General features: G+C 38.2%; 1 protein-coding gene across 1 annotated transcript; it reads left to right on the forward strand.

Annotated features, from left to right (window-relative positions):
- Nucleotides 1–843: 843 nt before the first annotated feature.
- VAPA (VAMP (vesicle-associated membrane protein)-associated protein A, 33kDa) lies at nt 844–13,097 on the forward strand (the record flags this gene model as incomplete). The annotated part of the gene is made up of 5 exons (XM_010147047.1): nt 844–996; nt 5,429–5,532; nt 7,549–7,629; nt 11,017–11,193; nt 12,164–13,097. Coding segments are annotated over 5 exons (674 nt in total), but the record flags the coding sequence as incomplete, so codon positions are not given.
- Between the last annotated feature and the right edge of the window lie 3,447 nt (nt 13,098–16,544).

Raw genomic sequence — 16,544 nt, forward strand, 5'->3', positions numbered from 1 at the left:
CTGTGCAGTCTTGCTTTCAGATGACACAGGCATAAGGGAGATTAACACAGCTCGGAACACTGTGAACCTTAGTTGCTTTTCGTGCTGTTACTGTATGGCATCACATGGAGGTGATCTCTTTTGAAGACATGCCTTTGCAGCTTGACATTGAAATAATGCCTGTTGTCCAATCCAGTCTTAGAGGCAATTCCTATCCTGATGGTTTAACACAAACGGTTTAGAGAATATACTGCCTTGAATACCTAAATATGGCCGCTACAGCTTTTTTTCTGTGGATCAGTTAGAGTATATGTGTAAACAGTATCATGTCTCTTGCCTGTTTTGAGTTTAAAAAGTTGAGGTTGATGTCTGTTTCTGTCAAGTCTGTAGGAACTCAGAAGCACAACAGAAGTTGAAATCTCAAGAACAGTTTGTATATTGCAGTGTCACAGTGTTTTCTTTCTTTAAACATTAGAAAGAGTTCCAAACTATGTGTTGCTTCTGTTCCTAAAGAAAAATCCAGCAAAATTTACTTTTGCATCTGACCATTAATCTTCTAGGTATTTAAAATGTTAAGAATGATTTGGTAAAATTATCATATGCATGTACAAAGTTCTTATGAAAGCAGCTTGAGTCTGTCATACTATGAGTTGTTTGTTTGTTGTTGTAGTGTAGATTATTATAACTAAGGTGATAGTGTGTTTTGCATGTAATAGTATATGTGCTTAAGAGAGGTATGATTTCACCTGCTTTTAGAAGTTTGTTGCCATCAAGTTATATTTTAAGAGTAATTTGTGCTGTCTAAACTGATTTATTTTCAAGAGATACGTGCATTTAAAAAAAAACCAAACCCTTTTTTTTCAGGTCCCTTTACAGATGTAGTAACTACAAATCTTAAGCTACGAAATCCATCAGATAGAAAAGTATGCTTCAAAGTGAAGACCACAGCACCTCGTCGATACTGTGTGAGGCCAAACAGTGGAATTATTGACCCAGGATCCTCTGTAATTGTTTCAGGTAAAAACCGATATATGCAGTTGTTGGTTAGGTGTTTTTAGGCCTTTCATGGAATTCTGTAATGCTTGGTCTTAGAGGCTGTTGGAAGTATGTCTGATTTTAAAAAATATTATTTAAAAATACAACTGTTCCCCTTTATTAATGTCAGTTCGATGGAGATAGGTGAAAAATCCTCCTTACATAAATACTTGCCATTTGTCACATTTATCTGCAGCTCTCTGAAAGGAGAAGAAAGTTGGAAGTGGGCAGTGACGTTAAAAGCACCTTTGCTTCAGACTACTATATTCACGCTTATGTCTTGAAAGAGGGCGTTGCTTGGCTGCTCTGATGTGTTTAAAGTTAACATCTGACAGTTCATCGCATCTTAAAAAAAAAAACAAAACCATTCACAATTGTAGACTAGTTGTTTTGACCATAGTAACAGTCCCAATTGGTCTGTGGTTTTGTAGTTTATCACAGTAGTATGTGAAGTGGCAATCATTAAATTGCTTTAAAAAAAAAGATTTTCTGTTATTTTAGGTAGGTTGAGCAGTTTGTAGCCCTTAGATGTGAAAAATGTGATGTGTTTCACTATAGAGACACGCTCTCCTTATTCTGTGTTTGGGTTTTTTGGATGAAAGGATTAAAAAAAAAATCCTTACTTTTCATCAGTGTGAGCCCTGAAGCCAGACAGTATTTTTGTTTTTTCCATGAAATCCCATGTAGGTTTGGCTTACATACTTCATTCTGACAATCTGCAGAACTCTGATAGCTGGACACACGGTGGTCTAATCATATACTGGACTGTCCAATGCCAAAAAGACCAGGTGTTACTAGTCGTGGAGTAGACATTCTCAAGAAAACAGCAGAAGACTAGGTATCAGTGTGGTTTGGTGAATGATTTTTGTAGGTCATTCTCCTGATCATTTTCAGATAGGAATCCCCAGAATAAAGGGGATTCTCAAACCGGTGACTCTGAAGTGAGAAACTTTATTTCTCTGAACCCACCATGTTTCTCAACTTGCAGAGGGGGGAATTCCCTTTTTATAGGCTGTGGTCTTATAGGTACTAGAGATCACAGGCAATGCAGGTGTGAGCTCCTAGGTCTCTTAAGTCTAGAAAGCTGATTTTTTTGTAGAACCCTTGGAGAACTGTAGCAAAGCAAAAGGGGAACATGAGCAATCTTCAGAGTTTTTCAGATTCATATCCTTATATCCTTTGGGAAGTTTAAAAGAAGCTGGAGAACTAGCTTCAGGTGATAGGTTCAAATGTTGCAAGGAGTAATGGAAAAAGTTTATATATTTATGATTGATTAAAACTTTACAGTAGCCTTCCTTGTAGGAGAGAGAACAGTTTTTCAATCTAATATGCTTAGAATGTGACCCTCTAAAACTTCAGTATTGCTTATTACCACGGAGAGTCCAGCATCTTGTGGATGAAAGATCGTTTTACTGAGAATTTGTTCAAGATTCAAGTAGTCCAAAGCTTACTTTATTTCTGTATTCAACTTACAGCTTTTCTGTCTTAACTGTGTGTTTGATCTGATATCAGGGATCTTTCCCATGGGTAGTCATAAATCACAATTAAGATATTGGACTTTCTCTTCAGAGAATTGAATAGATGGATGTATTCTACTTGCTATTTTAAAGTGTGTTTTTATAGTTATAAATCATGTTTTTAATGCTTTAAGTATTTAATTTTTTTTTTAAATGAGGCAATACTGGAGCTGTGAACATTTCAGCTTCAGGTTCACTGATGAAGAGAAACAGTATCATACTTTTCGACTCTTCGGTTTGCATAGCAGGGATTCTTTGATACCCGTTTTTCTGTATTCCTGGATTCTCATGCAGTTATTCAGCTACAGTGACCCCAAGATGCTTTCATGTGCAGTTGTTTAGTTACAGTGACTCCACAGTGCTTTTCAGAATTGAGTTCTTTTCCCCAAAGTGTCAGCTTCATCTTTTTGCTTTTAAGTTTGTAATTTCTTGGTAAGCCAAGTGTGCAGATAATTTTTCTAGTGACCCACTTTGTTATCTCATAAATCTCTCCAGTGAATGTTTTCAGTGCTAACTCATCTTTCATATAATGAAAAATAGATTTCTGTCACATTGTTGTGCAGAGAGAAATCACTATAGGATACCATGGGCTGAAACTCCGTGTTCAAAACTAAGTGTTGAGGTAGTGTTAGCTGTCTTCAGCCTGTGTAATGCATTGGGCTGATTCAGAGTCAAGCCAGTTTTTAAATTCATTGTTGGAGATATGATTTAACAGTTATTTTTCCAAAAATACTAGATTTGTAAGACCTGTCTTTCTTTACCTTGATGCCCTAAATTTACTATTTGTTATTGTATCATGTATGGCTTGTTGTTAACTACGATTACTTCTTGTTGATTTTTCTTTTCAGAATATAGTGTGTTACTCTTATTCCTTCACAACTTCTTGTTACTTGTTACTCTTCTTCCTCCTTGTTTTCAGACCCCTTTAAGGTTTATTTTGTGGATTTACAGCCCTCCTATGTGTAGAAAACCTAGGCCTATTAACAAGAAGCTTGCTTTCATAACTGTTTGTTGCACTTCTCGCAGAAGTGATCTCTGGACTACTCAGGGATTCGAAGAACATGTTGAAAACTGTGGCTTTGTGTATTTGTGAAATTTTCCATGATTACTTAAAACTGTGAAGAGCTTGAAGAGCTCTTTGAATTTGTGGATAGTCTCTTTCTGCTGCTTTTCAATTCCATCAGATTTTCAGCTGTTACCGAGTGGTCAAAGAACAGAAAGTTATTTAACTAGTTATCCAAGGATTCTGCCAGCGTGTGAAGAAGTTCTCTGATGATGGAAAGCTGGCTTTGCCATCTTTCAAGTTATTCCATCTGTTCCCTTGGCTTTAGGAAACTGAAATACTGTATGCTATTCAGTAGTCTGTGGATGGAACAATTCTTAGAGATAAATTCCATACCTGGAAGAAGCATTTAGTTTGATGACTATGTTTTGGACCTTAGTGAGACAGACCATTAATTAAGGAAACCCGACTTTTAAACCTTTCCAAATAGGATTGTTTGAAAGCATGTCAAATACTGTGATTCCTTTATGTGCTTATTTGTGAAATATATCTATCCAGATTATTCATTTATCCTTTGATTATGCTGTATGTAACATTTAAGGGGGGGGGGGGGGGGCAGGGAGGGAGAGAGAGGGGGAGAGAACCATCCTGTAGCAAACACCTGCAACCTGTGACTGGTATTTAAGGCCTAAAGTTAGATGGCAGTATAATTAAATTTAGGAGCAACTTTTTTCATAGGTACTAGTAAATTTGAAAGGACAATTTAGTAATTTTGATACTATACTTAGTATTTTTATAAACTGCTGCAGTTCAGTCCTACCATGAAGAATTCACTCTCTGTGTGAAGGGAAGCATGTTGAACAGTACACCCAGTGAAGATTCAGAACGGTGGAAAATATAATTGGATTGTTGAAAACTGTAGCAGTATTGAAGTCTGCAGGCTGAAGTGGCTTAGAATATGTGGGAAGGTTGTTCTGAGCATACAGTGGGTTTTTTTCTAGGTAAATCAGTGTTTCTGCTATAGGTTTTTCATTTCTGTAAAATAGGGAAATATACAGGTACCTGTTGATAGGACTCTATAAATATAATTCTTGGACTTTTAAAAATCTTGATCTGAAACTACTTCAGCTTCTCTTATTTGTATAAAGATACACTGAACTGGAATTCCCATTCTGTGGAAGACAGGTGTATGTATACTGTCAAAAAATTTATCTTTACAGTTTACTCTTAGTCCTCATCCTCTGGTAAACCAAGTTGCAAGTGTACCCACAAACACATATTCAAGTATAATCTGTGTGTTCCAATACTCCCATCTGGAGTGAGACAATTCATTGTCTCTAAAAGGAGACAAGGGGCCTAACATGTTTCAGGGTCTGCTCCATACAGTGTGGTTGGAGGTAGACTTGCTGGTTGTGTATCCATCCCGCAGCTTCAGTAGTCCCCCAGCCCTACCGTAACAAACCTTGTGTGTTCAGATATTTCTGCAAACCCTTGCATTGTGCCCCTGGACATGCAACTATATCCTGTGGAAGTTCTGATCTCCCCGTCTGTATTACAGACATCATGTTATTTCAGTCCCTTTGCACTAAAGAAACCACACACAAAATAGTGATGCCATAGTGGTCAGGGCAAATGCTATGTGGTGGTAAAACCTACAGTCTGCTCCTGGATGGCCTTGTATAACTTGGATGGGTGAAGGTACTGTGCTTCTGCAATTAAAGCTTTCATTTCAAAGTATTGTAGTGCTACAGTAGTAACCATCCCTGAGTTACTATCATGATGTGTGCTACATACATTCACTTAATCATAAAATGTGTTTATTCCAAAGAAAAGTCTTGTTACAGTGATTAGCTGAAGAACCACAGTTTTATCCTTTAATTTTTCTTCTGAACAGTAATGCTGCAGCCTTTCGACTATGATCCAAATGAGAAGAGTAAACACAAGTTTATGGTACAAACAACCTATGCACCACCAAATATTTCAGATATGGAGGCAGTGGTAAGTAAAAATGGGGTAAAATGACTGTTTTGTTTCCCCCCCCCCCCTTAAAAATTCAGGCTTATGTGTAAATAAATCATGTTATTGCAGTTTATTTTTGGAGAAGAATTGGGTTTTCTCTGAACAAGTATGACTTCTGTATGTGATTCAGGGTTTTTAATATTATATACACAAGCTCAGTTCTTTGCACTCGTGTAGTGAACTGGTTGAATGCAAATAGTAGGGAATCTAAGGTGAAGTCTGTTCAGTGTTAATATACAGGCATGTTATATCTTATATGCATCTCATCTGAAGGGGATAAACAGATTGTATTTGTAGGAATCAAGAGTACGTTTAAACAACAAGCCTGGAGCTCTGTAAAATGGGTGTATTTCATCTGAAAGCATTTAGGTGAAATGTTGAATGGGATTAAGATGTGTCTCTCTACAGCACAAATGATAGATTCATTTTCTGTTTCAATAGAACATGTAGATTCAGTTCTTAGGCAGGATTGGTCAGATGAAAGGTCCAGAAGGAAGACACATAGGTTTGTGCTTGTTAGTTCAGAATTAAGGACACCTGTTTATGATGTTACAAGCTGGCAGCAGCAGGAAGTAAGCCTTCAGTTGCCAAAATGTGTCCTTCAGAGGGTGTATGTGGGCTCCCATAAGCATGTGTGTTACAGTGGAGGGGAATGATGCACAGGCTTCTGTCTCTAGGGACTGTTTTAAGGAATTCCGAGTTTGCACAGATACATTCAGTGTTCACTCAAGGCAGAGGAGGAGAGAGGAAACAAAGGATAAAAGATGAGGTTTTGTAAATCACTGAAATCTGCTAGACTTCTGTAGGTTTATGCTCTGTCCCCTTACGTGAAGGCAAAGACTACTGTTGCATATCTCTTCACTGGAAAACGGTAGAAAACCTTTTAGATTTTGTTAAGCTTTTGAGGCATGTAGCTAGAAAGTTAACATCCCTCTTGTTAGTCTGGTTTACTTTTTTAAAATATGCTCTGATAGCTCTTGTTTATGTATGGTGAGGCGTAACTATTCGGTGAGGATATAAAAATCCACTTTAGAAACCCCTTTCAAGTAACTGCTTTCTCAGTGTGTTCAAGTACAGAATACAGAGAAACAGACCTTGCAGAAAATCGGTAATTGCAGTTATAAATTTCTGTACAACTAATGCCACTGAAAAAAAAAAAAAAACAAAATATAGAAAAAGGAAGGATGTTATGAAAAGCCTGGATATTCTAGTCTGTAGGCTTGCAATTCTAAGGTAACTTCAGAGGACCTATTGTTGGAAAAATTGCCTCAGACTTCAGATCAGTCTCTGAGCCTAAAGATTTAAGGAAACAACATGAAGCATATGCTTTGAAAGTTAATTTGGTTGAGCAGAGAGATTCCAGCGTATTTCATAATTAGTTGAATGTGTTGACAACCGTTAGAATTTAAAATGTTTTTTATAACAGCTTTGAAAAAAATCTCTAGGCCCAAATTTTAATATGTTATGCAGTAAAAGGAGAAAGTGGTTAAAAATCTAAAATATGAAGGACTTCAGAAATACACTTTGCAACTAAATGTAGGTCACTAAAAGGTGTCTTTGGGTCTTTTGTATAAAATTGGTGCTTCCAAGATGGACATAAAGAATACATTTACCAAGGAGTGATAGGGTTAGAACTTTGTTCCGAAATGGACTCAGGATGGGACTTGTTCCTCATTGTGTGTTGTCATGGCGTAACTCTGGCCAGGAAGGAACTGCTGTATTGTCCCCTCCTATCCTACAAACCTCTGAATCCATCCTTGCATTCAACTTACTCATTTCCTTTTCCAGATTTAATTAACCATTTCTAGATTTGATTACTTTGCAGTAATCAAAGTGAACAAAAAAAAATAGTTCAGAAAGAAGTCTGAAAATGGCAGTTAGGGTAAGGACAGTATTCATCTATATAGGAAGGAAGTACTAAGAGCAAGCTTGTGAACTGATGAGATGTTTGCATCAGTCTGGCATGTTAAGTAACTATATTAATTGTTGTCTTAGTGGAAAGAAGCAAAACCTGATGAGTTAATGGACTCCAAATTGAGATGTGTGTTTGAAATGCCCAACGAAAATGATAAACTGGTAAGTAAGAAAAGAGTAAGAAACTGTCATACACTGACTTGTAGGATCTCAGGGAAAGTTCTTTTGCATTTTTTTTAAACCTGTTTGGTTTGTTGATTAAATGGATTGTAGGAATTTGTACTAAGTTAGACAGGGGGTATTCATTATATAGCTTCTGAAAAATTCATAGAATCATACAACGTCCCAGGTTGAAAGGGACCTTGAAATACCATCTGGTTCAGCCTTTCATCGGAAGGGGAGCAGCACCCTGACCCTGTCCAACTGCATCTTAAAAACCTCCAGCGATGGAGACTAGTGCCAAAAATTTCTATACTTTCATTATTTTTATTATTGATTTGCTTTAGCATTTTAGCTGTCAGATTAAAAAAGAAGAAAAAAAGGGGAATCTTCAATACTGCATGCAGTGAAAAGTGAATTGTATAATTTGTTTTTTGAAGTATTAAATGCTTTTCAGTTTTAAAAATCCTCTTTCTAATAAGTACTTCCTTTTTAAAATCAGCTGAATTAGAAATTAATGCATGTTTTGGGAATCCTAAATGCATTTTTTAAGGTAGTGGTAAAGACAGGTAATCAGACAGAAGCAAAAATCCCATTACCTCTTTCATGCTCTTACCTTCAGACAAAATCTGTTCCAGCTGTGTAGGAGATGAGATTCATTGTATATAGACAGAAAATGTCTGGTGTTTGGAATAATAGTTAACTGTTAGTTATCTAGAAGTTTTGCAGAATATGACTAAATTCTTACATATTAACTTTTTTTTTACCCCTGTACTTGAAATTCTGATTTATGGAATCTTAATACTACATATTCTGGTTTGTTTGAGTAGGGTGGTTGTTGTTTTTTTTGGTGCTGCTTTTAGTAAACAACCTTATTTACCTTTTGGCCTTGACTTTTCTTTTTTATACTATCCAGTTCTTAGAGTAATCTGTAAGGCATGTTGGAGGAAAGTGGTTTTTACATGAACAGATCATGCTATCTCGTTATTTACATGCTTGAAGGGTCTCAGTGAAGGCTTCTGACTAGCCAGTAGCTGTTTCTGCAACCATTCTTTTAATACAGTTTTTGGAGTGTAATGTAAAGATATTTTTCAGATGCAATGTCAGTGTAATGTTTGTGGTTGGGGTTTTTTGGTGTCTGCTTTTTTTTTTTGTAAAGGATAATTTATGAGATGCAGCCATTTGTTCAGGTGTGAGCTGCCTAAGTGTGTGTTAAATGCTAAAACTGCAAAGGTTAAGCATTTCTTACCAAGACATTTAGTTGTCTACTGTCGTGATTTAACCCCAGCTGACACCTAAGCACCACACAGTTCATTCCCCCCCATGGCAGGATGGGGGAGAAACTCAGAGGAGTAAAAGTGAGAAAACTCATGGGTTGAGATAAAGACAGTTTAATAGGTCAAGCAAAACCTACACATGCAAGTGAAGCAAAATAAGGAATTAGTTCACCACTTCCCATTAGCAGGCAGGTGTTCAGCCATCTCCAGGAAAGCGGCGCTCCATCACTCCTAATGGTGACTGGGGGAGGCAAACGCCATCACTCTGAACATGTCCCCTTTCTTTCGCCTTCCTCCAGCTTTATATGCTGAGGTATGACGTCATGCTGAGCATATAAATGTTGTACGGTATATCCCTTTGATCAGATGGGGTCAGCTGTCCTGGCTGTGTCCCCTCCCAGCTCCTTGTGCACCCCCAGCCCACTTGCAGGTGTGGTGGGGTGGGGTAAGGCCTTGTCTCTCTGTAAGCACTGTTCAGCAGTAACCAAAACATCCCTGTGTTAGCAACACTGTTTCCAGCACAAATCCCAAACACTGCCCCGTAACAGCTGCTGTGAAGAAAATTAACTGTGTTCCAGCCCAAACCAGCATATCTAGTTTCTGTGGGTTTTATCTTTTTATTAAATTAGTCTTAGATATTAAAAAAAAATACTTTTAATTTTACAAAACGTATAATGTAGTGGGAGAAATGTGGATTATGCAAAACTACCTTCTTTTGTACTTTCTTTAATGGGATATCTTCAAAGTACGGACTGTACATCATGTTTTTATTTTTCTGAGTAGCAGTGTAGGGTTGCAAAACTCTGCTTTAGCAGTTGATTTAGGCAGTCTCTTAAACCTGGCAGTGAGAAATCTGCCAAGTCCTGGGGGTAAGCCTCACCTGCCACCTCAGGTTATACCTACACCAGGATGCAAGTATTTCACTCCAGTCAGCAACAGCTTTCTTCAAACAACTTTCTTCAAATGCCTGCCAGTCACAGCCAGAAGGTAGACCTGAAAAGACCAGTCATTGAGGTCAAACAGCAGAAGGAGGTTTGTTCCAGGGAGCTAAGTCTTAGGGCTCTAGTGACGTTTTAGAAAGGGACTCGGTTCAGCTAGCAAACCAATTAAAAAAGCAACAGTTCCCAATCTGCTTACTCATGATACAAATACGTTTGTCTCTTTAAATCCAGTTAGGACTACCGGTGTGGAGTAGCAGGATCTGGCCCTTTAAGCTATTTGTGGCTGCATTGCAAAAGAAGTAAAATGCACGACCAAATAACTGCTACTTGCATAGGAACTTAATAAATTCTTCATTTTTTTTAAGTTGCTTTTTTATTATATAGATGTGTTTACCTTTTATAGGTTTTCTGTTACATTTAGTGCTTCCCTCAGACTAGCCAAGCAAGTACGCATGCAGAAGCCCAAATATGAGCTGTTTCTGAGTGTATTGCCATATGAATGCTATGTTTTTACAAATGGTAATCTGGGCTATACTGTTGAATCCGTTGTATTCTGAATGTCTGCTGAAGATCATTGTATATTTTGAGCAGAGGTGCGTGAACTAGACTTTTAATTTGTTTTGGCTTGTTCACAGCATTTTATGTGACTTTTCATTTGTACTCAAACTTAATAATGTGTATTTCAGATATGCTGCGAGACTTAGACTCCGTGTTTGCTGAATGCTTTATTTCCTTCACTAAGAGGTGCTCTAAGTGCAAAACATTTGTACCATCCCTACTACATATTCATTTGTGACCACCTGTTTTCTTTTTACTTTGTTTTGTTTCTTACTACTGCAGGATTACTTTCTTTTATTTTTTCCCCTCAAGTTCAAATGCTGTTTGGTGTGTTTTATGCCATCTTTTGGGTGCCTGCTGGCTCAGTGTTAAGCAGCTAAAGTATTAATTTTTGTCTCAGTAGCCCATAGTACCAAATGTAAACAGTGCAATCTTTTCTTGCCTTTTAATATGTGAGCTGATCGGATTGGAACCAATAACAGAAGTCTTTGTTCAGATTACTGTCAATATAAATTTCGTTGAACTATATTAGTAGCTGGATTGTTTCAATTTTAATCTGTGGAGGATTTTTCTCTAGGTAAGTAACATTCTCAAGTCATTCTTAATATTTGTAGAATGATATAGATGCAAGCAAACCCGCTCCAGTACTGAATACATCTAAGCAGGATGGACCGATGCCAAAACCACATAGTGTTTCGCTTAATGATACCGAAACAAGGAAGCTAGTGGAGGAGTGCAGAAGACTTCAAGCAGAGATTGTGAAGCTGACAGATGAAAATCGGCACCTGAGAGTAAGTTCTGCTTCCACGTTTATACTGAAGGGGCCTCACCCTTCTTGATTGAAAGGTCTGGGTTGTATTTAGGCCAAAAGATGTGTATTCCAGAAAGTAGATACAACTGTTAGAATGTCAAGATTGATTTGTAATACAATTTTGCTATTGTGTATGTACTGTGTATTTTAATGTCTCAGTGACTGAGGCTTTGTGATTCTCATGGATGAGATGCTGAAGCTACTAATTTTCTTCTTAAATGAAATGGTCCTATTTAAGGTGGTCTTGGTTACTTTAATTCTAAATCAGAGGTACTGAATTAGTAGCTTTAATAAAAAGTGCATTATTATTCATTGAGGATGAGTAAATAAGATCCAAAGCGGTAACATTCTGTATGACAAATAGTTAGTGAATGACAGCAATTGTTTGGCGGGAGGAGGTAACCAGCGCTGCTTTCCAGTACCTTGATGTGAAGTTACCATTTCAGTAACCTGTAATTGGTCAATATGTGACTTCATATGACTTTCTATATATTTGCTTTTGGGTATTCATTCATAATTTCATTGGCTGTGGTAGCCTTTTAAAGAACTATGAAATAAGGATGTCTCCACACCTGTAATTCTGATGATATTGGAACATTTGGAGAAACACTACTACTAAGGGTTTTTCTCCGTAACAATAAGGAATTATTGACATTTAATTCTGACATACAGTAAGTAAAAGCAGGATTTTTCCTGGCAAGAATTTCAGCATCGTTCTTAACCAGGGCATGGAGAATGTCTAGCAGATTACCTGTCCCTACCTGAAATATTACAGTTCGTTCTGCTCATATTTTGGATTTTGGTGTGGTTTAACGTTGTTTTCTTTTCTAATTTGTATTTAAATGTTCATCAGTAAATTTGGCCTTTGAGTTCAGTTTTCACAATTGTGAAGGTGATGTGTTCGTAACTTTTTTTCCATCTGTGTTTTTTTTTTTTTCCTTCCCTCTCAGGATGAAGGCTTGAGGCTCAGAAAGGTAGCGCACTCGGATAAATCTGGATCACCCACAGCTTTGGCCCTCAGAGATAATGGCTCTAATTCTCTTCCTTCACTTCTTGTTGTAATTGCAGCCATTTTCATTGGATTCTTTCTAGGGAAGTTCATCTTGTAGAAAGAATGAGTGAGAGAAGCATGCAAAATGCAGCTTCCTTTTTTTTTTTTTTTCCTTGGCCAGAAAAAGATTTGTTTACCTACCACTTCATTGGTAGTATGGCCCAAGTGGCCATTTTTGTGTACAGCATCATAACAGGCTTTGCCTTTAATGATCTCGCACGGTTAGAAAACACAATCTGAAACGACAAACTGTTCGGCTACTGGACAAAATTGTACATTAAGTCATCAATAGCAGGTGTCAGTTGCACAGTCAGTCCTCTATGAAAATTCATAAATAAAGAATTGTTCTTTCTTTCTGTGGTTTTAATAAGAATTCAAAAATTGTTCAGAGTCTTGTAAATGTTATTTTAATAATCCTTTAAAATTTTATCTGTTGCTGGTTACCTCTTGAAAAGTGATTTATTAGATTGCTAATCCCACTCATTCAGGAATATGACAAGAGGTATTCTGGGGGATATGGTGCCTCTTACTGTGTAAATTTTCTCCTTACCTTACTTTGCTAATGTCACAGCAGAATTTCTTTCTTATCCCTTGTGAGGCATTGTTGAGAGATCTTCATCCTTACAATCCTGTCCCATAATATTTAACATTACAAAAGAAATAAAATTGTTAACAGATTTTTCTGCTGGGTAGCCTGTTTGTGTGTGTCGTACTTTTAGAAGGGATTTCTAACAAGTTCATTGTTCATGGTAATTTGCTACTTGTAACAAATGGCTATTTTGAAATTTATTTGCTTAAGTCTCTGGCTTAGACTGTTGTATTTGAATCTTGGGTGGGAGGGGGGGAAGTTTCCATTCCATATGTTTAAAAAAATGAGCTGTTTTCTGGCTGCTTTCAGCTACAGAGAGGATGGTTATTGAACTTGTTTCGGGACAGAATAATTTGGATATCCAGCAGGTACAAATACTAGACATGAATGTTTTCAATATATCAATAATTTGCTTGGATTGTGCGGGAGTGTAATAATCAACCTTCTGTTCCATCTTTGGATCTTCTGGGTGTCTTCCAGGAGTCAGCATTAGTCTTTGATTTCATAAGGTTACTTAATCCACATATACTAAGTTAATTCGTTTGTAATTCTGTTTTAGCAGATGCTCAGAAATGCAATTTGAATGATTCAGACACCCATAGTGAATTCCACGATGCAGAAGAGTTGATACTTGCAGAGGGAGCCTCAGTTGCTCGCCTTTGGAAAATGAGAGTCGTTTTATGCAACTCTTGGCAGATCTACCTGTGTTAACCATGTATAGCTAAATTTTAAAGAACGCATTTTTTAGGGGTCTGAAATGCTTCCCTGCACTTAATCTTATGTCTTGCCTCATCTCTGAATACGTCATAAGAGCAAACAGTAGTATTGGAACAAAAATATTATGTGTACTTCTGGCTAAGCATAATCCAATACAGGGAATTACTTGTAAACTGAAAAACTGTGGAAGGGATATACTCCTGTAAGCAAAATTGTGTATGCTCTTGGACAGCTTGACTTGATGTGGTGCAGCTAAGTGTGTTAGACCTTGGTATATGCACACCTTACGTAGCTGAGAAAAATGTTCTGGAGAAGATGTACGTTATCTTGGTTGCCTTCGATTTCTAGTGCTTTTTTTAAAAGAAGAAAACTAATTGCATCATGTTCTGTCACTGCTCTCTGTGATAAACTTTTTTTATGAAGTCTTGCATACGGGCAAGGAAGATGATGAAGAAAATGCGAATACTGCTTATCTTTTCACTTAAGCATGCAAGCACAGATGTTTCCAATCACTTGTTCCGGTGTCTGCATTCAAGTCTCCTTCCATCCCAGTGACTGGAAAAACTATGTTAAGGTCTTGATTATTTTGGTTCCGCTGGTTCAGAATGGTGTAATTCTCCCAGTTTGTTTTTTTTAAATTTTTTTGTTGTTGTTTTTGTTTTTTCTCTCTAATAGAACATTGCCACGTCAAACTTTCATAGCCTGTTCCAAACTGATTGTGTGGAAAATAATGAAAGCAATAGAGTGCAGGATGTAGTTTGCTTCAGACAGAGCAGCCATTCCTGCGTTGAAGGGAGGAGGAAAAAAAAACCTCACCTGGAAGATCTTAAAATGTCTACAGCATAGTGTACGGAGGTTTTCAAGGGTAGCTAGCACTTTCAAGACTGGAGAGCAGAAAAAGGAGTCATTGCTCAATGCAGCTGACTCAAATTTTGATGTCTGGCAGCGGAAATAAGGTAAAAATAACAATAAAATCAGATTTGAAATAATGTTTTTCATAAATAGCAAACAGGTGGTGGTAAAACTTGCTCATGGTTCAAGTAATGTCTTCAAAGTGAAAGTGTGCAACGGTCTCGTAACCAGTATACTTACTAATGGTATAAGGAGACTGTCTTGGTTTCCAGTAATCCCTTCATAGCTGTATATAAACTGTAATGCTAAAACTATTTTGCTCTCAGGAGTCACTTTGGATGAGATCAACTGTATTCAGTGAATTATGTAATATGGATTAAATTGTTTGTCTTTGTTCCTGAAATGGTTAGAACTTCTTGCTTTGTCTGCCTGCTTACTTGTGTACGTAAGCACGGGGAAATACAGTCTCGCCACTGCTCCTAGTGTTAGGGTCAGACAGCAATGCCCCTAAAGTCTTGTGAGGCTAAATGCGCAACTCCAGTTAAATATGCACTGCAGGTTGCCCTTCTGCTTTCTCAGAGGGGCAAGATGGGACAAGTGTACAGTATCAGAAGTAGTATTTTAAAGTTTCTGTGAATATAGCACTTTAAAAAAAGGGTAGTATGATGGTTTGGGGAGAAAACAGAAGCCTGGTTAAATAGAAGGTAGAGCTTCTGTACTAATTCTGGGCACCAAATTTAAGCCACTGAAAAAAATAAATGTATATATACAAAGTTAATTTAAGAAAAAGTTGTGTCAATGCACAAGTTATTTGTGCACTTCTACGCATTCCCTAAAAGCTGTTGACAAACACCATTGCCCAGGCTTGCATGTTTCTGCTGCTATGATTGAAGCCAGTTTACATATAAGAAGCAGCCAAACATGAGTTTGAAACTTCATTACCCTCTTGGGAGGAGAGGGTGGAGGGGAGGAGGTGGAAGGTGACATTTTGCCGAGGGGAAAAGACAAAGTCAATAAGCAAAACTTAATCTTTCAGGCCTTCTTCAAAGATATTAAAAGCTGCAGTGTTAATAAACCATTAAAAATGGAGTAGTGTCCTTTTTTATTTTGGAACTTCTCCCTGGCTACGTATGTTCTGTAGACTGCTGATAGTGAATAGGTGCACCTGGCCCACCTCGCAGGCCGTGTAACTGCCCTGCTTCTAGGGACTGCTAGTCACTAGCATGAAGCTGGCGTGGATGAAGGTTGAGCTTTGGGGTGAAGAGCAGGTGCCCAAATCCAGGCAACACTGAGGATGCTGATGGTTTGTCGGATTTATAATAGTCCTTGTGACAAAGAGTTTCCTTTTTCCTGTTCAGGGTCCGTAGGTATTTACGCTTGAACTGACTTGCCAGGGCAAACGTTTGCCTCGGTCCGTGGCAAAAGATGGCATGAGAGCTACGCCGTTACAGAGCAACCCTCATGAACATGTACTGTAATACTGAGCAGCTCTGCTCTTGGTGTTTGCAGGTGGGATGAAGTGCTGTAGCTTGTCGTCTTAGCCATGTGGCTGTGAACGTAGCCGGTCACAGCTCTGCCTTCTGTGCCGATTCCCGCTGAACGGCTTTGTGGGACGCGTCCTGGAAGGCACGTCCCTGAGTAGCGCTGACCACTGCTGCCGGGAGGCTCTGTCTTTGCCCATCTTGAGCTTCTGCGGCGGCTTTAGTCTGGTGGCACACTTTAATGCTGGCCAAGAGGGGAGACTAAATACGGGAGTTGGTTTTCACAAGGGTTTGAGCTCCTGTAGGAAGGACTGTAATGACGATTAAATGAGACCGATTTCTTCTTTTCCGGGGGCACTGAGTGTAATGATTTCTTCTTTTCCGGTCTGCAGTTCTTTTCCGGGGGCACTGAGTGTAACCAAGTGTACAGTTGAAGCTGGTCTGTTGCGTGTTGCTTTTTGAAAGCGGGTGACTTACGTTTAAGAAAGATTCCGGATTCTGCTAGGGCTGGGTAAGCAGAGGCAGTGGTGGTGTCGCCACCGTTGTTCGTTTGCCCTCTAGGTGACAAACAGCCACATAGAAATGAGGTCTTGTGCAAAAGCAAAACAAGTGATTCTTTTATCTGGCTTTCTCATTCCTGC

This window comes from Eurypyga helias, unplaced genomic scaffold (assembly GCF_000690775.1).
Source record: "Eurypyga helias isolate BGI_N326 unplaced genomic scaffold, ASM69077v1 scaffold2792, whole genome shotgun sequence".
NCBI classification, from domain to species: Eukaryota; Metazoa; Chordata; class Aves; order Eurypygiformes; family Eurypygidae; genus Eurypyga; species Eurypyga helias.